The 27,795-nt window shown below is 43.8% G+C and overlaps 1 protein-coding gene across 1 annotated transcript; it reads right to left on the bottom strand.

Moving 5' to 3' along the window:
• Positions 1–242: 242 nt before the first annotated feature.
• MXRA8 (matrix-remodelling associated 8) lies at positions 243–18,773 on the bottom strand. The gene is made up of 10 exons (XM_010149682.1): positions 18,625–18,773; positions 11,792–11,812; positions 11,056–11,364; positions 10,415–10,516; positions 8,847–9,305; positions 4,463–4,621; positions 4,079–4,109; positions 3,011–3,087; positions 1,516–1,593; positions 243–624 (listed from the first exon to the last, which is right to left on the bottom strand). The coding sequence occupies exons 1-10, from the start codon at positions 18,671–18,673 to the stop codon at positions 599–601; spliced, it is 1,311 nt and encodes a 436-aa protein (XP_010147984.1). The 5' UTR covers positions 18,674–18,773; the 3' UTR covers positions 243–598.
• Positions 18,774–27,795: the final 9,022 nt, after the last annotated feature.

Below are 27,795 nucleotides of genomic sequence, written 5' to 3'. Positions count from 1 at the left end.
CCCTTTCCCTTGTAAAATGAGGATACTGGCATGTCCCCATTCATAAAATGAGGTATTTACATTGTCATTCGGAGGGGTGTACTCTTTGTGCTCTTCACCTGGAACACGTCAAGTGCTATGTGACAATACTGCTGCTCCTGATTCATGCCAGCCTATGAGAGACCACAATCAGACTTTACTATTATTTTTCTGACAAATACACTACACAGATAAATACCTGACATAATGATGGCTCAAAATCAGTGATGCAGGTTGGTTTATTTAAAGCAGTAACATCGAAGACAAATGTCTGCTGATTCTGCTCATAAAAATCATTGATGCATAAAACCAACAATAATATCAAGAAAGAGAAGGGGAAGGAAGGATGGGGAGAACAGAATAAGAAAAGCAACCCAAACCCATCATAAGTGTGTACAAGACAGACAGTCTAACTCTTTCAAGAAGCATCTGCAAATGCCCCTGTGCTTAGTGGGGAGAAAGTCTACGTGAAAAAAATCTACAGTAACTGGAAGGATGTGATATTAAGAAAAGGCATATCTCTTCCATTTATTTATTTTTGATTGAAGCTTCTGGTCCAGCCAGCAGCTTGGGAATGTCTTCATTTACAATATTCCTTCCTGAAATCTGAAAGCAAATTGAAACGAAGGTCAGTACCTGAAGAGAGATTTGAAACCATCCAAAGAAGCACACTGTAACACAGACCTAGCCACACAGTGACAAGTGACCATTTGCAGACAACCATGCCCCCAATACCTTCTTCATAAAGCCCACAGTGAGATACACTGTGTATAAACAATTGCACTGATCAACTCTGCAGAGCATAGACAAAAATGTCAGGAGAACTCCATCGAAAACAGCAGGGCTAAGGGAGCTTATGGATTCTCCAGACCATTCCCTTCTTGATATCATTTCAGTCACATTTAATATATTCTAAATTCATATGAAAGGAGTCATGGAGCCTAACAACTGCAACCCAACAAACACTGCTTTACATAAGTGTGACTCCACATACTGAGGCGTAACACTCAGGATTAATATTGGATAAGCAAAGGAGATTTAGCCCTTAGGAAGTGAAAGTTCGCTTTTGTTGGATGAAGCGACTGCCCATTGCCCATAAATTAATTCAACTCTAAACAGTCACTTCTGCACAGTGTTTTCCTCTCAAACACCATGCCAGGACATTTTTGAGATTCATCTCCCTCTGAGGTTACAGTACAGAATGCACTATTCCAGCCCTGCAAGGCATTCATCTTCCAATAAAGAAAAAAATCCATTTGTGCCACACCAGAAGTTTTTAAAAACCTAATCACTACTTGCATCTTGTGGCTCCATGATGAAAGGACAGAAGAAAACTAGCTTCTCTTTCCTGCTGTCATTTATCATGCTGTTTATCATTCCTCATTCGGCTGTGGCTTGGTCAACTCACTGCTAAACTGTGTTCTTCCCTCCTCCCTCCTTCAACCCATCAGAAGGTTTTCTACAGCCACCAATCAGGGCAATGCAGGTCATTATTACCTTTGTCTAAATCGATGTTCTTTGCTGGGAAGCTTCTGGCTTGCTCAGCCTTCTCCTTCAGGATGTTGTTTTTGTAATCTGTGTAAGGGAAGAGTATAATTCAGATGGCCATTAGAACATTAAAAGAAAACAAAGCTTTACAGGCAAGGCAGACGTGTGATCGGTCCTTCCTTAAAGTAATCCAGCCATGGCATCTCCAGATGTCCATAATTAACTCATGGAGTTATTCAGCCTTTTGCTACAACTTACTGTTTGCCCCTGGCACCAATCAGTTATGCATACTTCAGCTTCTGCTCCTCACAGGTACCACAGATTCTTCCAGCATGTAACAAAAAGCTCTGGATTATCTATCTGAAGCTCACCTGAAGGTGACTGCTGCAGTTATTCAAAGAATTTGCTCACAGGGGAGCTCTGCTGAGACATACAGAGAAGAATTTGTACTTGCTGCTGTCCTGGTTTGCAACCCACCCTCTGCAACAGCATTGTTCTTTACTTCCAATTTTGTATGTACCTCTTTTACTGGGGCCCTTAAAGCAATTCTGTAGCTTGGCACCTAAGGTCTGTCAGCTTGTTCTTTTAAAGGTTGTACTGGGTTAAAGCTTTACTGGGTGTGTACAGAGAAAAAAAAAAAAAAGACTCAATTGCTTCCTGATTTTTGAACACCTTCACTGACGTACAGCAAGTTGCAGCAGATATGACATCATGGCAAGTCTTCAGGCATCTCAGGGTTGTACAGACAAGAGGATCAACTTTGCTTTACAGACAACCCACTCCAAGTCCAAGCAAGAAGACACCCCTGACCAATTACTGACACAATAAACAACAAACTGCACTTTCAAGCTAGAGTAAGCAGCAACATACATCTTCAGGAATGTTTTAAGTTCCACCAGTCAGTCCTACATATCCCAGCAAAAACATTTTCACAGATCACCCGTGATAGTAGCTTCCTTCCCCTCTTTTCAAGAGCGATGATAAGGTCATCAATTAGTACTAAAGAATGATGATCTAATTATTTTCTCCAGATCACTCCTTTGAGCTAGTTTTTATGATGTACTGTATGATGATATTCATCTTGACAAATGCTTTTTGTTTCTTGGACAGCAGATTCTAGAGAACTGCCTTGTTGACCAAGAGGATTTACACAAACTGCTTAAATTTAAGGAATCCTCTTCCCTAGATGCTGCATTAATCTCGTTCCACATTGTTTTGCACTCAAATTTAGCTTTCAGGTGCATGTCAAAGAACGCCCAAAACTCTTGGTGAAACAAAAGCAGCTGTACCTTATTACCAACCATCCTCATCAATCAGTTAACTCCAAAGTCAGGAATATCCTCTCCAGCTGCTTGCACTGACTTGTGGGTTGAGATTCTCAAAGTTGCCACTTAAAATCAGGAGGTTAAATAATTTCAAAATGGGAATCTAAATGACATTAGAAAATCCTCAGTTATAACTAGTTTTGACCTAGTTTGGAGAATGGTTGCTAGCTGATGCATACCCAGCCTGATGTCTTCACTTCTGTACTGAGTCAGATCTGTTGTGTCGACTGTAAACTCTTTCAGATTTACATCCTTCCTGAAAAAGGAATAACAGTGAAAAATGGTATTGTCACATTCTTTAATAACTGGCTCCTTTCACACTTTTTCACAACAGCTTTTCTAATGCTACTTTAGAGAATTTAATTTACAGTGGTTATTTGCGATATGTCTGGAAAAATGTTGAAAAAAATCAATAGAAGATTTCATTCTCTATTAAGTACTGGTGATTTTCACAGCAATCCTTACAGAATCCTTTCCAGGTTCCACAAGGTTTCCCTGGAGAAAGCATGACAGACAGAGAACAGTATCAGCAGCCATTGTACATGGGTACTTTTCCTGTCTTTGCCCCTAACATGTCAAACAGATTTCAGAAGGTCATACTGCCTACTAGTGAATCCAGTTCTCCTCTCTCTTCCTTTCACTGTCTCTTCTATTAACACCTTGAGATCCCTGGCTAGCTGGCTCTTTTTTCCCCTAAGTCCAGAGCTTAGAACAACAGGGAGTCAATCTGTACTGGAAATTCCCATTTCTCCTCGTCTTTGATAACATAAAATGAAACGTAAAGGAACCCAGCTACACAATCTTGGCCCCAGTCTCACAGAAGGGTTTACAGTAGATCTGTGCATTACCCCTTTACCACTAACTCCTAATGACATCTCACAGAAACACGACCTGTGAATCAGTTCCCAAAGTATGACAAGAGGAAATGCAATTGCCAGTCAGCCCTACAAACCATTCTCTCCTTCTGTATTCAGACAGCATGGAAGTTGCTCCCTAATATGCAATCATTATGCAAGTGGATATTCCTGGGAACATTATGCTAATGGTGACTAGAGTGTAAATCTGCAAAAGAATTGGTGGAAAGTAATGAATAAACTCTATCAAACAGCCTGTGCTTTACATGGCTTTACTCGTACTAACCAGATCCTCAGCTGTTTTAGGCTCTTAAAGACAGCTAAGGGTTGGGGCCCATAAGGTCATTTTTATGTATTCTAATCATACATAGTAGACTCTGTAATTAAACTTACTCTCCATATTTCTTCACGTTGTATTCATAACCTAAGAAGGGAGAAGAAACAGAATGAGCAGTGGTATCCAGTCCAACCAACCCCTCCCAGACAACAGCAATAACAATAACACCCAGTATTTATTCACAGTGCTCCTTATTGTGATGCTTACAGCGATCACTTTCACAACCCCTCCAATACACAAGAATTCACGTCTTCCACTGCTGGAGGGAGCTCTCTTGGCATCAGCACCTGCAAAGACTCCCCACCATGTAGGCTGCTGGATTTCCAGAAGAGGATCACTGCCTTCAGCATTGTGCTTTGCAGTAATTATTTGCAGAATCAGCTCTCCTGTCATGAAATACCCCTATAAGGACCACAGAGCTGGTCTTTTCCAGCACTTACCTCTCTGTCGGCGCTTGCGGGTAACGAGGACAACAATGATGAGGATGACAATGAAGAGCAGCAGAGTTGCCAGGATGTAGCCCAGCTGCTGGAAGAAGTGCAGCCGGCTCTCAGGGATGATGACGTTTATTACATTGTGGCCCCTGACAACATTTGGATCTGATGGCAGAGGAAAAGGAGAACAGGCTGAGAAGCGTAATTGGCATCCAAAGCAAAGCATGTGTGGGCTCATATGTGGACCCCAAAAGCACGTCCAGTGAGAAACTCTTCTGAACTGCATGAAGTAAAGGTCAAACGGCTGCGTAATTTACATCATTCTGCACTTTTGTCAGGAAGAATATGCCTGTGCTCTTCACAGGACCATTATACTTCCCAGGAACGTGAAGCATTAACAGTGACTGTTGCACATTCCCCTGCACTGGCCTTCAGTGTGATCTTGTTTATTGCAGAGGAGCCGAGAAAGAAGCCACACTGGACAGCCCCAAGTCTCTCTGCAGGGTAATACAACCCTCCTCTGGGTCCCTGACAACACACACACCACCTTACTTCGGCCCCAGACAGCTGAAGTATGAAGCAGCCCCTCCCTGCCAAGGGTTATAATTTACAGAGTGGGAGGAATTTTCAATGCCAAAGAATGAGTTTCCTTTTAAATAAAATAAAAATCAATAAAATCAATAAAATAAAAACCCACAAAGAAAAGCCAAGATTCCATTCCATTTGTGGGTGCAGCGGCATTTCCACAGCATAGGGAAGGGTAACTCAAAACTCTGACGTGGAACATTTTTGTAGATCTCAAATAAATAGGTCAATGTTTTATACATATAAAGAGGAAGCGACTTCTCTGCTTGCAATAGTCGGAGTGGACGTATCCAGCCCAGGCACAGACAGCAAATCCTTCAGACACTCTGTTCTGGGGGAGGTTTTTCTCTTCAAAACGGAGCTGAAAGTGACACCTCCTCCCCCTGACAGGGAACATTCACAGAGCACTAGGCAAGAACCAGCATGGAGTTCTGGCCTACCATTCTCCCAGGACTTTAACCCTATAAAATACTCAGGGAGAATAAGGGAAAAGATGGGGGAAAACATCCCAAAAGCCACAGTACCATTTAACAGATGTGTTCTAATGTGAGAAACATTGACATTCTTGGAACTGCTGGCATAGTGACTGGTTCCAGTTTGTTGGGTAGTTTATTTCCACAATTTAAAAACACTAACCCACCAACAATTAAATCAAATAAGAGGATAGTGGATTAAAATAAACACTCTGAAATCAGAGATGGTAATTTGCTAATGCTAACAGCAGTCCTAGAAAACGGAGAGGTTTCAGTGTATGCTCCCTTCTGGTAGCCCCACCCTCCACTCCAGCAGCACTCCACTTTTTACTGACACTGCTAGATGCTGCGTGCGTGCTGGCGACAGTGCTGAAAACTACCACGTGTTTTTCACCGCTGCTAAGCTAAAAAAATACCAAACCAAAAAACCCACTTGCAAAACTGTAAATAGTGAAAGTTCTACTTCAACAAATCTCTGGATCGTGAAGGGCTTCTTCAGCAGCTGCCATAATGAGATGGTGGCCACTGGAGCAGCTGTCGAGCCAGAAGTCAGCAATCACAAATGCATTCTATTCCTGGCTTTTTGTTTTCCCACAGTACTGCAAGATAGGGTGGGAGCAGGGCTAAACTTTAGTCAACATTGGAGAGGTCACTGTAACAACAAACAATGGAAACAGAGATTCAATAACTTCGGGTCTCCTTGGCTTACTCCAGCAAGTAATACTAAAAATACTTGTTATATTAGTGTTCTGACAAAGCATCACTGGTGGAATTCAGAGTCCATCACTGGGAAGGCAGTAGAACATACCCTATTTTATAACTGGGGAAACTGAGGCACAGAGTAACAGTTGGTTTAATCACATCCAGTAGCTGAATGGCAGCACCTAGTATAGCATCACCAAGGTAATACAGACTCTCATCCTAGTGTTGTATCAGAATTTAAGCTGAGGTAATGAAGGTTTATTCTGTAACCACGATCTGATCCTTCAGTGTGTCTCTCAACGTGCCGTGCCCATTTGCCTCCCGTTCACTCACGTGATCTGGTTTAATTACTGGAAAGTAAGATTTATGGTGGGGAAAAAACGTTAGAACAGAGATGAAGTTACATTAGTTTACCCAGTTGAAAGTTTATTACTTTATCAGGTTCTTCTGCTGGGAAAAATGGAGAGCTCTGTACAAAGAGAGCTCACAAATGTTGGGTATGTGGTTCATTTTCTTTTCAAGGCTGGCAAAGGATTGAGAATAGTTTAGCAATAAGCATGAGCCACAACAGATGCCCTTCCTCAACCACTTGCTCCAAAGCAAACACAGAGTAAAAACGCACTCTATTAGTGGACATACTCCACACTTACACTGCTGAGACTGAGAGCAGAATTGAGCTCATGCTTATATTCAAAACAGGGTGACGTTTCCTGTCTGGAAATGGCTCCAGGCCTTGGAGCTATGCCAGAAGCTATAGCTGCCTGCTGAAAAAGCTCATTGCTTTGCTTTTGTTATCTCCTGATGTTTCATTTTGTCTTTATGTTATAGCCCCAGAAGAGTTCCATACAGTTTTTCATGGAATGGGGTAATAGCTCAGCCTTTCCTGCTATACACAAATAGGGCATGTCCCAGCAGGCTCCTCATCAGCAGTGGGTTTGAAAAAGGCAGCCCGGATGCCACAGCTTCCTCCACATTCCCATCGACTCAGCACATACTTGTGTGTGGGGCTCTCGGACCAGCTGAGCATTCACTCCAATCACTGAAATCCACTAATCACTCAAATTCACAAAGCTCCTCTAAGGCTGTTCTTTTTGACAGCGGAAGTGGCTTTTCTCAGGAAGGCAGGCTGCTCCAGCACTGAGGGAACTACTGCCAAATCAGACACCCCTGGCAGGTTAAATTTCTTGTAAGTTCTGTCTAACTTCCGAGCAGGTAGGTAGCTACCCAGCAAGAACTAGGACAATATCCAGGAAAGAGAGGAGGGAATTCCTGGGTGGGCAACTCTAAAAACAAGATCTAGTTTCCACCTGCACAATAGGATTTGGATAGGACTCAAGGGCAGCCAAAGTGCCGTGGGCAGGGAGACTGGTATTTGTATGTCCTGGTCCCCATGTCAGCTCAGCCCCTACAGCCACCTCCCTTTAGTACTGGGTTTTCTGGACACCAGTCTCAAGTCTCAGGGGGAGGTTTCTGTGACTTGAAAAAGCCATTTGCTAGAGAATAATAGACCTATTTAAAAATGTATGAAGCATGTCAAAATTCTGTATTAAGCAGCCAATAAATATTAAACCACAATGAATAATTTAAAATGTTAATAAAGAACTATACCCAAAAGACTTAAAAACATATTAAACTTGAGATTTTTGTTTTATTTTTCTGCCTGAACTAAGCATGATGGTTTTGAGTTTGGACAGGCTGTCATGATGATAGCTCACTGCAGTGGAAAATGTGAAAATTGGTTTAAGACAAAAAAAAAGCCGAAGGGTGGAGGAAAATTCCTTGTTCTTGATTCTGTACAGTTTGGCATCTTGCACAGCCTAAACCCCTGTGCAAAGGGGAAAGCAACACTTCTGATCTACGCAGGTGAGAGTAGTGGCATGTTGTAACAGCAAAGGCAGAGCAGAATCAACGCCCACCCCACACCTTCTCTAGTTCCATGAAAGCAATCAGAAAAGGGAGCCTGTTAGACAAACAGCTGTTTTGCCTTCGGGCATGTCAGCGTTGCAGAGCAGAACAGGCTGCAGCACTGCCCTGGAGCAAAGAAAACAGAAGCTGGACATGACGTCACTATAGCACTGCAAGCAGGGTAATGAACCCTGATGGGTGGGACACCACTTTGGGTGCAGCACAAGGTTAAAGCAGCTCTGCAGGATCCTCAGCAGTCAGAATTGCTAAGCATGCAATACACCAACATAATGGAAATAGCTCAGAAACAACCAAGTCTATATACTAGAGCCATGTACTTGTAGCGAGGGAGGCAAGACATCATCTACTCTTCTAACCCCAAAGGCAGGAATAGCCCCTGGCTCAAATGTGAGAAACCTTCACAGAGGCATCCTCAGTGTTGCTCTAATAGCACCTTCACTTCAGGGGTCTACAGTATTTCTGCAGGGCAGAGGTTGGCCTTGACCATGCTCCCTCCTGTTGGCACTAAGTGATCCCTGCAGATCGCTGTGAAGGGACAGAAAAAGCAATGGCATTTTGGCATTCGGAGCAAAGGCCTCCTGACGTGACGATGGGGAATAATGTGTCATATTCCTTTCCCGTGGCTTACTAAGCTCTTTAGAGCTCAAAGGTGGAACGGTAGATACTTACTTCTTCCCCAATTCCCACTTCCAGAGGCCACTTACCTAGGGCTGGGGCAACGTTGTGAGTTGTGAGGTTCACCACCTTCTTCTCTCTCACTGGCTCCATCACAAAGACTTGGTAGATCCTGCGCTCGTGTAGGCCACAGTAGTGATGGTGCAGGTGACAGGAGTAAGTGCCTTCATCTGCACTTTCCAGCTGTGAAATCCGCAGGGAAAAGTCACCCAGGGCAAAGGCTGTGTCAGTGATGTTCATCTTCTGACGAATGAAAAGAGGTCCGTAAGAACGGCGCTCGCCAGAGGCGTACAGATCGATGAGGCGGTCAGCCCGGTCATGAGGAACCCCTGGGGGCTGCCTGTCCCAGTGCACCACTTGTTGTTCCTCTTCACTGTGCCGTTCGGTCCAGATGTGGTTGCGGTTCACACAGGGAAGCGTCACTGTGCTGCCTTCTAGGGCAACAATCACAGGCTTTTCCCCATCCCAGTACTGGCCTGCATCCTCAGCTGTGGAGGAGACAAAACAACTTGGCACATGCATCCTTACATATTTGTCCTTATTTTCTACATGCTAGGTCAGTGCATTAAGCAAGACCACTTTTTTTTCCTTATAATGAGAGTTAATCTCTTGCTTCAGAACGCAGGAAGCATATTCTCTCTACAGACTAAGAATGGAATGAGAACAACAGATTTATCTTCAATATACTGTATCCCAATTCTCCAAGCAGGAAATGCTTTTCTGACCAAAAATGCCCTAATTACTGGAGGAGTTCAAGAAGCACTGATTTGTATTTTGTTCTTGAAAAGGAATAACAGAAGAACCAAAACACAGATGAGCAGACTGGGGGTTACAGGCCTGCCTGCGTGTTTTTATTGCATAGAAGCTGTGAGAACAGCAGCAGGAGTGTGCTTCTCTACTATCCCATCAGCCCTTCAACGCCTTTCCAGCACAATCAGCCCCAGTAGTTCACTTGTGCGTTATACAAAGGTCGATTTAAATGGCATGCTATTCATGTGTGGCATGGGTGGCACACACTGCAGTTGCCAACAGTCTTTAGTAGCTTGTTTTAGAGCTGGACTTAAGGTGTGGTAACTCGAGGAGGTTTCTAACTACAGGCTTCTCCGGGGTAAGCTCACCAACAAATGTACCCAGCAGATCTTTGTGGCTAACCTGAATGATGATGGATTGTTACTAGGGATGTTCTACTGCTGGAGCAATAACAGGACAGCTAGCTTATTGGGCTGCCTAGGGTAAACATGGAACTTAACAGGCTCCAAGCATTGCTTGGCATGTGCCAAGAAAGGAGTGAGCTTCATAAATACACACACTGAGTAAAATTTCTGAAAGTCAGGGAACTGACAGCAGAGAGCAGAGTGAGCACCACTATCTCCCCATACTTGCAAAGCCTCTTGTGGCATCTGTGCCCTGAACCTGCAATGGAGAAGGCATGGCCAAAACCCTGCACCCACACTGCGCTTCTCTGACACCAGCAGAACTGCATGCAAAGCCTGCTGCAAATCAGCATACAAGCCCCACTGTGAATTCAAGAGTCCCAGCGGCCACTGGACTCCAGGTCCCTTGCAGAAATAAACACCAAACTGTCTGCTACACCTACCTTTCTTGGTGATAGCTAGTTTGATTTTCACAGTCTCATATAAGTGGCAGTAGTGGTGGTGAAGATTGCAAGAATATGTGCCTTCATCACTCTCTGCAACATCTAGTACAACAGGGAAGAGAGAGGAACTTGAATGTTTTATGTTGAGACAACCATTACTCTTGTCATTTATACTGTTACCCAAATGCTTGTATAAATGCAAAAGGGCCTTTTTATCACTTAGTTCTAACCCATCCTTATCACCAGATGGACCACACAGAGAAGAATCATCTCAATATAATAATTTGTTCAGCTTATTTGGTCTTCTGTTATTTATATTAACAGATGGAAAGAGATGGCTGATGTAAGTTTAGCTAAGAGCAGGCACAGGAAGAATTACAATCTTGGGTTTATAGCTCAGGAACTGAAATACAGTCAAAGATCCACAAGAAGCCCAAGTGACTTTCAGGCAATGAGCTGTTACCAATTTTCTTGGGACTGTTTCATAGGGAAATAAACCACTATTGCTTCATGGACTGCTATTTATTTAGTTATAGAAAATGCCCTGTAAAAGAGACATTTTCACTGAAAAGCACAAAGTTAATTTAGTCATGACTCCTCCACTCTGAGAGAGCACAGGGAGAAAAGATGCTCTTTAATACCTTTGATCACCAAGGAGAAGTTGCCATCTGTAAATGCATTCTCGGGCATGAATATCCGCCCTTTGTTGTAGGAGCTGTACACACGCTGATCTCCAGCTGAGTACATGTCATAGAGCCTCTCCATCTTGTTATCTCCATAGTAGTTGCTGCACACATCCCAGTGGACCACTCGCTGGCGGTCATTCAGGCGATCCTGGGTCCACACCATGCGGTAACTCTTGCAGGGCAGGACAGCCTGTGACCCCAGCGTAGCACTGATATTTAACACTGACACTACAACACTGGCTGGGTTTGAGGCATCAGCTGGTACTGAGGGCCAGGAGCAAAGAAGAAAAAAACAGAGTTACCAGATTGATGGCCGTGAAGAAGACACCGGAGTAGGATTCAGACCTGTCCTAGAATCTCTGCACACCTTCCACCCAAAAGAAAGTAACTTTCAAGAACAACATAGAGCCCTCTCAAAGAAATACAATAGAAAGCCATTTAGAAACACTGATTTCATCCAGTGAAAGCGATGTCTATGACATCTGTTACTAGGATCGTCGATTTGACTTGTCCTACCTACCCCTCCTAATCCTAGTCCCCAGTTTAATCCAAGTTTAGTGACGTAGCTGATGGGATGCACAGTTCATACCCATGGAAGTTAGCGTTTTAAACCCCACGGCATGGAATCAGGATCCCTCTCATTTCTACTACTCATGAATAAGAACAGGCAGATTACAAAGATGTCACTCACCTGAATATAAATAAACAGAACCTGTCAAAGCAGAAAAAAAAAAGAATGTTACTGACAACAAAAGGAAGGGAAAACTACAAATACACTCATAGTCAGCAGCTGCCTCCTCTGTCATTGTTCCATCAATAATATACTTATTTAACATGTGTACTGTGATTAACCCCAGAGGCTCAGACCTTGCTGCAGCAGACACCGTACACTACAGCAAAAGACAGTGCCTGACCCAACAAACTTAACAGCAACGTAGGATATGCGTAGCCTGCAACTATATTTCATACAGCCTTCCGTACCACCTATAGCCACAGCGTTTTTTCCACCATGCTATTCAAATGTTACATGAAAGGTATCTGTCAACACATCACCCACCAAAACTGTCTGAAAGGCTCAAGAGCAAACTATTTAACAAATCTTTTGTGTATCTAAGGAAGCAGGAGCAGGCAGGGGGAAGGGAGGCACCAGTATTATCTTGGGTTCTGATACTGGTCCTGCATAAATAACAAGGCACCAGCAGAAACAGTAGGGTATAGAATCATAGAATAGTTTGGGTTGGAAGGGACCTTAAAAGGTCATCCAGTGATACCCACACACACACAATGAGATGGGACATCTCTGACCAGATAGGCTGCTCAGAGCCCCATCCAACTTGACCTTAAATGCTGTCAGCAATCTGCTGGGCAAACACATTCTCACTTTGGGAGCATACCTCCCCACCTCCCCACCCTCCCCCAACACCCCTCACCCCCGAGTCTCTCCCACTTACACTCCTGATGTGCACAGTTAACACTGTTAATCTTGTGGATGCAACTGCAACTCTCTCCAACTCATGTGACTCAGATCTACGCGGGAAGAACTGCGCAAGAAATGAACCAATGCCTTTGTTTCTACATTTCACTGGTACAGTCCCTCCTGCTTCTTGTGTAGGAGGGGTCTAGGAGGTCTCCTGGGATCATGCTTTGAGAGCCTGATTCAGATTCCCAACACAATGACATCATTCATCTCTCTAACCAGGCAAGCCCAAGTAGGTTCCAGCAAGATCATTAGCTGTTTTGTCCTGCTAATGTCATAGGCACAGTGTCCTCAAGACAAGGGCTGTTCTTTTTTTCAGCCCTGGAATTTATGCATTTCAAAAGAGAGTAACTCCAGACTGGGGCTATTTTAACCACACCCCCAGCACACAGGCAGAGAATAAACTGTTTCCTTTCCTTTTCCTATCACAACACACAGGGCAGTAAGGGTAGAAAACAAAAATGAGCAGCGCTATCTGTTAAACTGTCAGTTCAAAGGCACCCCACATTTATTTTTTTCTACATTTATAATCTCAGCATCACAAAGAAAAAAAAAATCAGACCAAGTCTGCACTGCTCTGGATATAAGAAAGAGACATCATACACAAGACCTTATAATTCCATCATTTGATGGTCTCTCCTAATAGGCTGCATAATGCCTGATGGTAAAATACAAGCTGCCAGCCTCCACCTCTGGAAGCTAGGACTTAGATTTAGCTTAGGACAGCAAAGGAGTGATCCAAAGCTCTTTTACAACACCCAAGCAGCCTTTTCCAGGAGAAATCAGTTTCACTTGCGGCAGGACAGCCAGCTCTCAGCACAGCAGCACCCACTAGGATCAGTGTGACAAAGCGATGCCCATGTGTCCGAACTGTTGTCGTTTGCACTGTGCCAAGGGAACAACAGCATATCGCAACATGCGTCAAGACTTGCATGTTAGGGAGCCGTGCCTCTGAGCTGGCTGGCTGCACAGCCAGTGCTTCTACCCATCATTAACAGCAAATTGATTTGGTGCTACAGAAACAGCCTCTCCTGGCTCAACAACAGGAATGCATTTACTTTTCTCCTTTCCTCCTGCAAGTTAATGTAAAAAACATTGAGCCCAAATGCAGGATCATAAATCTAGCAACTGACAAAACCATCCACCTGAGCCTTCCAGAATGCTCTGCTCAGCAGCTTGTCGCAGCCCTGAACTAACCACAGCACTAACCCCTAGTTTTGTGCCTTTTAGCTGCCCCAACTGGCACGTAAGGACCACCCAGGTCCTAACTCTATCCCACCCACAGGGGCCTTTTGCCAGGCTAGGCTGCTGGAACCCTGTCAGTCAGCGACATGCAGCACACTCCAGCACACTTCCAAATCCAACCCTCCGTAAAACAAGGAAATGGTGAAGTTGTCTGTAATGTAACAGCTTTTTGATAAGAAAAGCTTGTGTCTTGTGAGTTTTGACAGCTTCTGTTTCCCTCCACTGTTAAAGCTTCTGCCAGCAGCTCCCTAAGAAACAGGGCAGGGGGACTCTGCTTTACTTTACACTTCAGGGTCTTTCTAGGTCTGTCCCTCAGTGACCAGGAGAAGTTGCTTCCTGTTGGGAAAAGGGAAGAGTCTGGGAAGATACGGTGTTTTACCATGCTGCTATTTTGACTTGCTGAGTGGTGCCACACACAGCTGAGAGGCCCAGGGTTACAATGACATTATGCACCAGAACAAAAGCCATCCAAGACGAAGGCACAGTTAAGTAGTGTATTTTATATCAGCACGGAGATGAGACATGGAACAGAAAGGGGGTTTCACTGCTGGTCTGTGCACACTCACAGAGGTTCTGGACAGAAGCTTTGGGTCTGAAGCGTGCCCTAGGTTATCATTCATAGTCTCAAAGTGGTCGGTGTGGATATAAAAAAAGACAGTGGCATAGCAGCCAATAAGCAAAGTTCTAGAAGGAAAAGAAAGCGCAAGTCTTTCCAAGAGACATGGGAACTCCACAAGACAAAGAAGGAAGAACTGATTGTTCTGATTCCCCAGCAATGCTGGAAATCTGCACACATACATCAGGTCATGGATAAGACTCAAACTTATTTGAGACGGCTTTAAATGAGATCACTTAGAAATCTAAGGAATCTGGAATGTCTCTGATCTCTTGTATGCCTGGAGAAAATGGAATTTAAAACAAATGACCTTCAATAACCCAGACTTAGAGCAGTAGTTAAAGAAGGAATAAGCCTTTTCCTCTTTTCAGTCTCCCCCGGTGCTATGAGACCTAACTCTGCTATGTGAGAGAAGCAGAGCAAACAAGACACGTCCCCCAGCCATGCTTTTTGAAGTTACTGTTGGTATAACAGGGTAGCTACTGAGCAAAGGCAGAGATATATCCATAACCCAGCAAAGACGACAGCTTATGAACTACAGGATTGGGGTAAACTGGAAGCAGTTATGTTGGTGAGTTACACTCCCAATCATCTGCAACTGTAAAATCAAGGAGTATTTATGCACCTAGAGAAAGTTCAGATTTTTGTAATCCCAGGACTCCACGACTTGGAGCTTCAAAACCACCAATACCTTAATAGTTGTCACAAGACCTCCCTGTAGCTTTCGTTTTTAAATTTCAAATTCCACATGATGGATAATCGCTTTGACCTCTCTGTGATGTACCCACAAAAAAAATCCAGCAAAGAGACATCTGTATGCTGTCCCCCGATATGTTCTGTGCAGACTCAGCACGCCTCTCAGCAGGAGCCCAGAGGTAGTCTGCTGGTGCGATAATATAGGAAGAGGAAAGCAGCCTGCAAAAGCGTTTCCTAATCCCTTGTAAAAGGACGAGCCAGCTCATACTTCTTCAATCCCATCCACTTTTCAAATAAAGAATTAAGCCACAAAAACTGCAGGAAAACTAGAAGTAGAAGCCTCAGGCACTGAAAGACATCTTACGTACTCCAGGCAGTGTCCTTGGAGCAGTTCAAACAGCAAACTGTTCCTTGAGTCCTGTCTGACCAATACTCCCGCTTCCCTCCTCCTGGAGAGAGCTGCTGGCAGAGGTTCTGCTTCACAGATAGATGCATGTGCTGATGAAACCACCAAGTTCCTGTCTCATACTGGAGGATGAAAGATCACCAGTGCAGAAAAGGAAACGGCAAACACCCTAAATGGTAATCTGAGTGTGGCACTCACGCTCCACACGACATGACACCACCAGCTCTACCTGCAGTGCTTCTGCTGAACTCAGGAAGAGCCTCGCCAGCAGAGTTGCTCAGCAGAGCGAAGGTAAGCTGCCTGGAACAGTGCCTTACGTGGCAACACGCATCCCTGACGGCCGGATCGCAGCAGTGGGCAGGAAAGAAAGCACACTAAGAAGTCACTGAAGACCTGGGTGTCATAACCCACCAGGTGTGTGGGTTGAAACAACAGTCTGTGAGGTTGACACTCCACTTGCATGTGTAAGCTCAGCTCATTACTCCCTTGCGCACCATCTCTAGGATCTGCTGGTCTGTCTCAGTCTCTTTTTCTTCTGAAAAAGGAAGCGACATCGCCTTCACATTAGAGGCACCGAGGATGGTCTAGTCCTAGAGAAAGGACATATTCTTCACAAAATCTAGTGGAAGGTGTCCCTGCCCATGGCAGGGGGGTTGGAACTAGATGATCTTTAAGGTCCCTTCCAACCCAAACCACTCCATGATTCGATGAAACTGTATGTGCCAAATTCCTTATTTCTCCCATAAATCCCATTGTCTATGCAGGGGATTTAATGGTCTCTGTAGAGCCATTACACAACTATTGCAAAACAACTGTGTAGCACAGCAGCCTGTACTACCAAGCAATTTCCAAATACTTCTGGAGAACAGCAGTGGGCCCTTAGGCAGCAGACCCAGCGTCTGAAGAGGCCATAATGGCTCATGATCCATAACATCAAGGCGACAGCCACACAAATGAGGGCAGCCCTCTTCTGGTAACCATTTTTTTAAGCCCACTGACCAGTAACCAGGACTAACATCTGGGCCCATCTCAAAGAGGCAAAGGAGGGAGATTACAGTTCCACCTAGCCATCTCCCCTTCACCACCTGTCCCTGCTGGCCTGGGAGTGCAAGACTGAGCTTTTGAGTGTAACAAGCTTTTCCATACAAAGACAACTGATGGTAAGACAAGCTGTGAACTGAGCTTTTATCTAAGTCTCTATGTTGTTTATTTTTAGAGGCTTCCCACGACAGCTTTCTCAAAAGCAGATTCTTAGGCTTTCAGAAGGATGTCAGGACTGGAGAGCCCTTCATCTTCACCACCCGTCTAGTTCCAACAGTTCCAACAGCTCACTGCAGGTAGGAACATGCCCACAAATCAGCCAAAAGCAAGAATGTGCTGCCTCGGCAGAGAGGAAAAAGCCTTCTGTTTGTACAAGAAACCAGTCGCCATCTTGGCCGCTGCACAATCAGGATCCCTCTCGGATTCGACGTCTCACAGACAGTTCAGATATTAGCTCAGCTTTATAAACCCTTCTCTGCTTTGTGTACTTCATGTTGGCTTTTGGCACATAGAATAGCTTGCAGAGCCATTCCAAACACAGTGTTGTTCCTCCCTGCAAGACATTAACACTTGAGGGTGTGGTTCCCCTGCAGAAGGGATCATCTTGCCAAAGACTGAATGGCACAGATTTCCCCCTTCTCCCCTTCCTGTCTTCACTCATTATGTAATAACTTGATTTGTGTGTGGATAGCAGGAGCCAAACATCAGAGCTCCCTGGCATACAGACAGTTATCTCTCTAAAATATACCCCAAAAAAGCCTGACCAGAGATCACCGGGCCTTAGGTGGGATACTGTCGCTTTTGCGCAGCTTCCGCACTGTCCTATAGCAGCCCAACCTGCTATTCCTGCCTGGGGACGCTCCCCAAGCTCTGCCAACATGCTAAACCACACTGGGGAGTAGCTGGACTGGTTGGTGCTTCTGAAATACAGTATGTGGCCTCTCCTCCTTCTCCAGGCTCAACCTACCCTCATGCACTAGTTTTCTGAACCACTTTAACCCTTCTCTCCCTATGACTGATCCCGTATGTTGCCAATTCCTAAAGCTTGCCTTGAGGCATTGCAAAACTGGCGATGATGTGGTGACATGGAAACTAGATTAACTAGGGATCAAAATGAGAACTCTTCAGTTTACTCCATCTACATAATGAGGAATTTTGAGAGTCAGGTGTCTAGGCACAGCCTTTCATTAACAGGGCTGTGAGGAGCAGGGGAGTCACCAGTCCCCAAAAAGCTTGTGCTCCTCACTTCCTAGTGTCAGCACCCTGAATGAAGTCTCTCCATGCTGTTCTCAGAGCTGTAATTGGTCCTTGCTCATGGGTGCCTTCCTCAGAGCCCAAAGTGTTGCAAATTGCTGGGGTTTCACAATTAATCCTCAGGTCATCTGCTGCCATCCAAGCCTTGCTGGGGTTTCTCTGTTCAGCTGGGGGGCACGTTCTTGGGACCCTGAACCTGCTTTCAGCTCTTACAGAAGACTCTGTGATCAAGGAAAAGGTACAAGCTATTCTGTTATTATAAGATCATCAGACTCCTCCTCACACCTTTCTTGCACCTTACAGAAAAGCGAATTGCTGCGTCTCTGTCTTTATGCTGACAGGAAAAAAAAAAAGCACAAACCACTTTTTTTTTCCTCCATCCTGAACACACAGACACACACCAGCTGTTTCTGCTGCTTTAAAAGTATAAAATAATCCTGGATCATGCAAATCTAACTATGCAAGCTTTACTGTACTCACATCCAAGCTTATTGTTTTTTGAATTTGCTGATCAAGGCACCATATAGGAAAAAATAGGTTGCACAAACATGCTGAATGGAGTACCGCTTCAACAACCTCAAAAATGTTTCCATTTGCTTTCCTTTCTTCTCCAAAAAGCATGAGAAATCCACGATTCCCTCCCCTCAAAGACAAAAACACAGCTAACGCAGGAATCTGAACAAAGTCTTACAAAGATAACACTTCAAAATCTTCCAGCTAACCTCCAGCCCCATCCTCTGCAGCTGAAATAAAAACAAGTAACATCATGTCGATCAGCTAGGAGCTTACTTTGCTGAAGCAAAATCTGCCACAGAAGGAGTTTTGCTAGTTGCTGCATTTCTTCGGCTTCTCCGTGTTTTCGTCTCTCTCAAAAAACAAGTTGAAGGCTTTTTTTTTAAAAACTTTTTTTTTCCTTGTAACTGGAAAACACTATGACCTCACCAATTTACATCCAGAAAGCTGTGGACAGCAGCTCATATGCTGCAGAATTACTCCACCTACAACTTCCCAAATCCCCACCTCCCCACTCTGCTCCCCCCTACACTCACACTCCACCTCCTTCCTTTCCCTAACGCTTTCTGCAGAATTACTATGAACACCCACTTCTTTCCCCTCCTCCTGGGACCTTCTGATCTGTCCCGGACTTTGATATGAAAGTTCTATCGGGTAAAGTTGGTCCCACACAACTCTGGGCTCGTGAAACAATCCTTCTCCCTCCCCCTAGGAATAGAACTAATTTTCCTTGTGCTTTACTTGATCCAGCTGTTCCTTCCTTTGTTTGACACTCATCCAGCTGTCTGCTTGAGACTGGATTTATTCTGTTGCCTTCAGTGGTTTTTTGATCTTTGTCTCCTCATATGGTTTTACTTCAAGCTCAAGTCTCAGAAGACAACCCAGAAAACAATATTTACTCTGTCCTGTGATTTGTAAGCAAGAGCTTAATAGCAGCTATTTTAGCAAAAGAACAATAATAGAGACTGAGTATGTGGGAGCTCAGGGTAGCGCAGGCAAAGGAGCCTAGAATGCAACTTAAAGCACCAGAACAGGGTGATGTGAGGAACAGGTTTCTCTGTCATAGAAGCCACAACACTGAGAGCTGGGTCAGATGTAGAACTTCAGCTTTCAGCCCTCCATGCAAGAACTGAACTATGCTAGTAGTTGCCTGACTGGCCCCAAGACAAGCGGCCAACACATTGCAGTAACATTAACCACAGAAGACCTGATACGGTGCTCTTCGTCTCCTTCACGTACTCATAAAACAGTACCAGCCCTGATAGCAGTGCCAAGACACAGCAACGTCAGGCAACAACTGAATTTTCAGCAGTCTTTGCTCAAGGGAAAGACTGTTAAATTACATTAACCAGTTCTTAAAGTTGTTCTGATGTATTTAACTGCGTTTACATAACCCTCTTCACTGTGTTTACACAAACCACTTCACTGTGTCCTACAATGACTAGGAGTGTTAACATGATCAGTTACTGAAAACAAGCAATGACAAACAGCAGAGAAAGAGGCACTAAGTTCTTAAACTCCAAGCACTCCTTCACAAAAGAAAATACACACACACCCTTTATGTGTAAACACTCACAAACCAGTTAAAGTTCAGATCACCATAGTTTGCTTCTGCAGACCAGAGACAGTCAGTTTAGGGGATTACTTCTTTAGATGCTGCAGGATGTTCAAAGGGGACAGATTCCTTAAAATGCCAGAGCTAACCAAGCGAAATCATGTCCTCATGCCACCGTTCAAACAGTTGAAACTTCACCAGCCTAATCTGAAGAGGGCAGCAACCTTCACAAGTAGGGGGAACAGCGTAAGCAGGATGCTGGTAGAACCATTTAGAACAGGTCCTAAACTGGTTTGAATTAGTCTCCTCTGCTGACTCTGTAAGCATTGAGACATTTCTCTTCCACATCAATCCAAGTCTGAGTTCTGAAAAAAGCAAGTAATTTCCAGTGGAAAAATGCATTTTACTTTCAAGCAGGACAAGATGGTAAAAGACACTGAGTCAGAGTATTCAACACCCTGTTCCATAAAATGCCTTTGGATGTGGGTATGAAAGGCATAAACGTTGCTTTAGACTTGCAGTATGGCTCCATCTGAACCTGGGCTTGTGCAGGACTAACAAACTAATCATGTAGGTGACAGAATCACCCAGGAGTCTTTTATTACAAGACTCAGAGGAAAATAACTTAAGTATAAAGCCAGGAAATATTGCAGTTGCTGCTAGTAAATGTTAAAAATAAAATGTGGTCAAGCTTTCTGTTTGTTTGCATGCTGTTGTTAGATTATTGTTGTTTATGTTCACGGTGTTTAGTGGATTTAACACTACAATCAAATTAGTCACCAAGTGCAAAATGTTGGGGAAGGAAATTAAAACTTATCATTCTTAAATGTACAGCTGTACAAGAGAGCTAAATATATGTGGGCCTCTTACAGGAGAGCTTAAAAATACCTTCCCATGGCACCCCATGGAGATAAACTGAATTGCCCCACTTGAATTTTTTCTTCTGACTTTTTTCTGTACCATCTAGTATACCAGAAGATAGATTTCTTCTACTCCAGAGGGGGCTGTGCTTCAGGAAAGAGGAGGGCATTATAACAAAAACCTAAATAAACATCAAAATAATTATATTCTGCAACAAGGGAAACTTTGGAAACATCAGATCAGAACTCCATCTAGTCCAGGATCCCGTTTCCAGCAGCAGATAGAACCAAACACTTCCAACAAAATTCCAAGAAACTTGAGCTATTATTATTATATAATTTGACCATGAAAAAATCCTATGGAGTTAACTCCAACAGGTCTTCACACTCTCCAACACGGATTAAGATAACTGCTGCTTGGTTTCTAGTGAGGAGTTCTGAGTTAATCTTCAGATAAGAACTGCACAAGTGTCACTGCAAACTTCGACTCTGTCATCTGTATTAAGTGGGGAAGTTTGTGGGTAATTAGATCCATACATTCGCTCAGCCCAAGTTCCCACACTCATCAGCAGAGCTATGTCAACAGCCTGTACCTTCACATGCCCAGTCCAATTGCAGCCCTAACACAAAAACATAGGCTTGTCTCTGCAAGCCTCCCATACTTGCATTAGTCCAACTCCATAAGCACCTGCACGCAGCAGAGGCTCCTACTACGCCACATCCCTACACTGAAAACCTGCTGCCAGATTCTCAGGGATCACAACAAAGACAACACTGATCTACAGCAGCAGGGGTGATGGCCTGTTGATGAGCCAGAAGTCTAGTGGAAGAGGGAACCTTTCTTGTCTGGGAAGCAAGAAGCTGTTCCCACTTTGCAGACAGCAAATACAGTACCCTCTCCTTCCTTTGGTGTCTTTGAACCACAGGCAGAACCTTCCAGGCTGCAATTCCAGGTTGCTTTCCCACCTTTCTGCTCCCAGCTTTGGCACTGCAGAGGTTACTGGCCATTTTGTGCATGACTTCTTGGATGGATGCAAATTGCTGTGGTTGCTGCTGTCATGATTTGGCTATTTCCTGCCTGAAAGAAGCCAAGTTCAGGCTGAAGCCACTGAAGTCTCCTAAAGAAAACCATTCACTGGAAGGAAAGAGCACTAGCTTCTCTGGGGTTCCTAAGGAGAGGAGGAAAGGGACACAGGACAGCATTTCACAGATCTTCGTCTTGTCCTCGCTCGTTTAATTCTCCTCAGTCGCTACTCAGCCCTGTCTTCCTAGAGCTTTGCTAGTCTAGAGGGATCCTGGAAGGGCAGCTGTGTCAACACTTTGCCCAGTCCAGAGCTGAATTTTCATCTAGATTTTCCATGGATGCTGGTCTGTCCAGCCTTCCCTAATCATTTTCCTTCCTCACTCCCACAGGTATTTTGGTGTGGCAATGTATTTAGAAGAGAGGGGCCACGAAATGATCCAGCCTGCAAGAAAGTATAGCAAATTGTAAGAGGTCGTAGAAAGGTCACCTGAGAGAAAAAAGAGAAGCAAGAGCGCTTGTGCAACAGGGAAATGAGGAAGTAGCTGAAGAAGCACGGATGCAGCTTACCGCAAGCAGGATGCTGACGTTGCTATAATGCCAACATTAATCTCCAATCACAAAAATTCAAAAATGCATGCTTGGTGCATGGACAAAGCGTAACAACCAATCAGATAATGCGTGATCGCGAGTACAAGAACTAAATACCCTATAAAAGAATGTGATCTGCATGCAATAAATGGCTTCTGATTGAATCATACTGATTCGTGCAATCCGAGTCCATCATTTCTCCCCACATTTCGGGTATTGATTCTCAAAACAAGAAGCATCCCTTAGCTGCCCACTGTGGTGTATCCAGCTGTCTGCACTGACCAAAAAATCCTGTCCAAGGAAAGCAACTTGATCCATGCAAGAGAAAGGAACTTTCCAGCACCAACACAAGTGATTTAGCTTCCTGGACCCTGCACCTGCCATCCTCATCACAGATCACGCTAGCCCGAAGAAAAATGGCTCCCATGTTTCCAGTCACCCCTATTTCAGATATGAAATGCTGATGACTTCGGTGGAAAAAAGCCCTGTCCAAAGACAGTGCAGGGGTCACAAGATTAACTGTCTGATGGGAAACAATAATGGGCAATCCATGTCTGCCAGGAAGTTTCCTCTTCCCAACCTCTTCTATTTTATTTTTGTTTTCCATGGCTGCAGGCTGCACTGAAAGACCTCCCCATATATTTGAAGACCACCAGTGGAGAAAAACTGAGCAAGTGTCAGATTGGGAAGAAGGTCTAATGCCAAGAGGAATCCTCCATCCTTCTATTGCAGTTTTGAGAATCATTAACCTTGGGAAGCAGGAGTGGAAGTGGCCACTTCCACCCTGTTTTCAGAGCTATAAATGTGTACTACATTAAAAAGGAATGCCAGGATTAATGCTCTGTTGACCCAAAGACACCAGTGACAGTACAAGGCCTTATGTACAGGGTTTTTCCAACACTCCATGCTTATTACCAACAACTTCATTAGATGTTCCTTAAATACAGGACCCACAGTACTCTACCATGATCAAAGGAAAGGAGAAAATACCTACCCCATGAACAGAAGTAAGGATAATTCCTAGAACTGAAAAGTAGTAGGGAATGCTACAGCTTGGGAATAGAGTGCTAATTGACAGGTACAGTGGCAAAGAAAGCAAGGAACCCGCGAAGTCAAAAATATAAGGAGAATAGAGCACGGAAACAACAAAAGAGAAACAGGCAGGGGTACTGCAGTTCAGGGTTAATGTACACTGACACCGTTCATCTTCTGGTGGGAAATGCTCAAGTAATCATTGTCATGCCAGTAGCGAGATCAATCTGTCACACTCAGAGGGGTAAATATGCACTCATGTTCACTCCCCCTTTCTAAGAATGGCCTGGTGTGGGTAGGGGGAGCCTTCAGAACTGCCTGCTGATGGAAAAGAGCAATATAAAGAGCAATATAACACAGAACCATACGAGTTACCACAGTATGCATTGCCCAGAAGGCTTCATTTGGTTGCATTACAATAAATCTTTCAGCTGCAATGAATCCCATTACCAAGCCTGAAATAATCCAAAGTGCAGCAAAAGCTGTGAACTAAAAGGACAAAACTGAAACCCGACCACAATAACAGGGCTGTCAAGTGAAGCCTATCATTATTCCAGCAATGTAACAAGCTGTGTGTCTCTTAACAGACCCAGCATTACGACGTTTGTTCCCTAGCCATAAATGCTAAAGCCCCTGATTTTCCTTCTCTGAAGAGCATATGCAGAATGACAAGTTGAGGGTCTGGCCAGATGTTTTTCTGATTTGTTTTGTTTCACTGGAGTCCAACAAGATCACCAGCCTTTAAGGCAGTCACCACACCAACAGCAGAGGCAAATACACATGCCTAGTGTATGAGAATGGCAGACCTCTGACACCCTTTATACAAAGTACGTATAAAACAATATAATGGCAACAGCTAAGAATAGCCCTGGGACAACCTGTTTCCATCACCACACCAACAGCAGAGGCAAATACACATGCCTAGTGTATGAGAATGGCAGACCTCTGACACCTTTTATACAAAGTACGTATAAAACAGGCAACAGCTAATAATAGCCCTGGGACAACCCGTTTCCATCAAAGAGAAATGTGAAGCCCACACACCCACCCCATAGTGGCAGGCACTGCAATGGTCTAAGCTATGCTATGCCCAAGCACTCCTGAAGCAAGGAGCAGTAAGTGTTATTTGGGGGCTGTCCTTCACAACTCAGCTTCTTCCTGTCTCGAATCTCCAGCTGGAAAGCTTTACTTCCCTATGTGCCAAAGGCACTGGAGCATAAACTAATTAATGTGAATGTCCAGGTATGAAAGATATTTAGTCAGATGGAATCTTAAGAGGTTTTTCTTCTGCTGCATAATGCACTGAGCTTTGCAGCTTGCCTAGCAGAGACGCAGAGACGCACAAATGAGGAGTTAACGGCAGCATCCAAGCAGACGCTGTCTTACGGAATCCATTAATGTATGTGCATGAGTGTGTTTATAGGTTCTTCCAGCACTGCTGCCCTCCTAACAGGTCAGAGCTCTGTCTGCATCTTCTGCCATAAGGCACTCTACAGCTCAGTGGTTCCTGTTGTCTAGCATCTTTGGATGGCACTATACTTAAACACCCCCTTTTGTTGGAAAGCACTCAGCTTCAGATTCCTAGGATTCATCTCAAACCATTAATAGAAACCAGTTACAAAAACAGAGAAATTGCCCAGGAAACCAACACTTTTTTTTTTTTTTTCCTCCCCAGACTGAAGCCTGAAGATTATTTTTCCAAGATAAAAATGCACTTTGGGGATTTTTCCAGAACATGAAGCCCAAAAAGTTGGGTTCAGTGTGGGGAGAAAAGCCAAATGGATTTCTGCGCCCAAAAATCATCAGAAGCAGATACTTAGCAGGTATAAATCAACAAGTTTATACTAACTACCATGGCTCTATGTCAGTTTACACCTGCTAAGAATCTTCCTTATAAAACCTCGTGTTCCACAAATACCCATCAGATCATTAACCTAAACCGCTCTAGGTAATGGTGATATTTGGGTGCCCTTTTCATTAAAGGACAAGAGAATGCAGAGTCTGCTCTTCATTTTGTCTTTCCTGTAGATCCCACATAGCTGTGCTTCACCAGATGTTTTTTCTGGTGTTGAAGAGATTTGCCTGCTTGTACAATGCATCACGTCATTCATAACTCATGAAAATCACTGTCAAAACCCTGTAAAGAATACATTTTTTTGATAGTAAAAAGTTCTTTTGAATCAGCATCGAATTCTACGTTGTTCCAAAAAAGCACCTGAATCAGGTGCAGTTAGGCTAAGTGTGCAGTTGGTTAAATCTTAATAGATCAACAAATACTCACACTGAGGTGGTTTTTTTTGTTGGGTTTGGGTGTTTTTAATGGTATTTAAGCCCAACCTCCTCAATCTCAGCAGGCAAAGACTTTGTCTAGGGCATGTGATCAAGGAACACTTGAGCACTAGCCTCTATCTCCTCTATGACTTTCTTTGGAACTCATTTTTAGTTCACAAATCTTAATTGGGGTTTAAATCTACAGTCCCTCTGCACTACAGCAGTGCCTCCTGTTACAGCTAAGAGAATAGTTCCATTAGATGACAGTAATAATGGGCTGTGATCTTATATCTAGGCCAGCAACAGAATTCCACGTGTAGCCAGCATTTTCTCAAATATCAAGTATGAAAATTATTATTATATTTCACACTCCATAGGCACCAACCATTATCACGATCCCTTTGTGATGCAGTAGGTGCATACAGAATCAAAGTCCTCACCCTGTAAAAAAACTGATCGATGAGAAATGGGAAAACAAGCAGCAGCATGCAAATCAGGAATGGAAACAGAGACACAGAGGTGTAAATTACAGTTCACTTAAGATTAATATTTCGTATCTTTGGTATAAACCAAAGCATGTAAAAAGGGAAATCTGGAAAAATCAGATTTCTATAAAAATATTTAAGTCGTTTGCCATGATTGTTTCAATTAAAATGTCTTTATAAATAGACAACCTAAAAGCACGTGGTATGTTTGGGTTTTTTCTGGTCTCTCAACCATGTTTGCAAGGGTCTTTTTATTGGTGGCATCACACGTGTTTATTTGTTCTGCATATGCAGGCTTTATATGCAGCACAGGCAGCTTCTGGTAGGAAAAGTCTGTAGTCTAAACAGACAGGAGCAGGAGGGAGACGTACAACACAAAAGGAAATGACTCACCCAAATTCACACAGCAGATCAGTGGAAGAATTAGGAATACAGCCCAGACCAGCTGCCTGTCAGCCTAGTAGTACCTTACTCCCTAGACTATGCTGCCTCTGTCCTCTCGGGGAGCCTAGAAAGCCCTGGCACTATGTGAAGACTCCGTGTGCACATAAGACTGACAAGGAAGCAGACAGAAAGACAAAATCTCTTTCCTGTTTTTCAGCTCTGGAAAGTTCAATGAAACATGGAACTCAGACATAATTTGGACAGAACCCTAATTTTTAACTTCACAACAGCCTGGTGCATCCCTCTTGCTTCTTGGATTTTTCCAGTATTCTGAATCCCTGGGGCAAAGAAGAGTCATTACTACCTGCTGCTTCTTTTCAGGAGATCACAGGGAAATTATTATTTTTTAAATTTTATTTTGTTTAAAATATTAAGTACTTATCTCCTAATCTAATCTGAGAGCCAGTGTCTTCAATGTAAGGAATTAAAAGGGGGGGGGGGGGGGCAAGAAAAAAGCAGGTATGAGCTCAAAATCGCTACACGAACCACAAAGCTACTGAGCAGATGGAAAAATACACAAAACCAAATTGGAGTTACCATCAATAACAACTTCAGGAGTCATCTCTATTTATGTATAGGTAACTGTTCATCTTCCTCTGAGGTTCACAGTAGCAGCCTAGGAAGCAGCAGGATTTTCAGGGGTCCTGAAAGCTACCACTTGCAACAGAGTGTCCCCAAATCTTCTAGATCTATACAGACAAATGTTCCTCTCAAATTAACTTCTGAATATCAAGCACAAGACAAAAGGGTAGCCAGCCTATGACACTCGATTGATTCACTCCCATGGGAGCTGCGGTTCTACAGCATCTTCGCTTTTCTAAATCCATGCTGAAACCACTAGGCTCCCCTCTAGGGGACAGATACCGAGCACTGCTCCAGTTTGGCAGATGGTAGACAGCACTGAGATTCAGGAGGAAATGATTGAGGGATCAAATCACCACTTTGAACACTTACTCAGCCAGTGTGTTTGTCTGAAGAAATGTGAGAGAGGCAGCAGCTCAGTACTGTGACATTCCACCTGGCTGTTACTCATCCACTTTCTAAATTCCAGAAAAAAAGCACCAGACAGGCAAACCTGTGTCCCACCTTTTAGTTCGGTGACTCTCATCTGGAAAGAGAACTGCACTTTGCACACTTTTTCATTCCACACCAAGGCAGCTTACATGGAAGTTGGTAATCCTACACAAT

The sequence above is a fragment of the Eurypyga helias genome, unplaced genomic scaffold (assembly GCF_000690775.1).
Source record: "Eurypyga helias isolate BGI_N326 unplaced genomic scaffold, ASM69077v1 scaffold4634, whole genome shotgun sequence".
Taxonomy (NCBI): Eukaryota; Metazoa; Chordata; class Aves; order Eurypygiformes; family Eurypygidae; genus Eurypyga; species Eurypyga helias.
Note: the sequence above shows the minus strand (reverse complement) of the source record. Positions and strands in the feature narration are given on the sequence as shown.

Excerpts from the sequence above, each read along its gene's own strand:
- MXRA8 (XM_010149682.1), bottom strand. The coding sequence starts at position 18,673 with ATGCAGCAACTAGCAAAACTCCTTCTGTGGCAGATTTTGCTTCAGCAA. Across the intron at positions 11,365-11,791 it reads TTCTGTTTATTTATATTCAG|TACCAGCTGATGCCTCAAAC; the intron begins GTGAGTGACATC and ends CCTGGCCCTCAG. Across the intron at positions 1,594-3,010 it reads AAGTGAAGACATCAGGCTGG|ATTACAAAAACAACATCCTG; the intron begins GTATGCATCAGC and ends TCCCTTACACAG.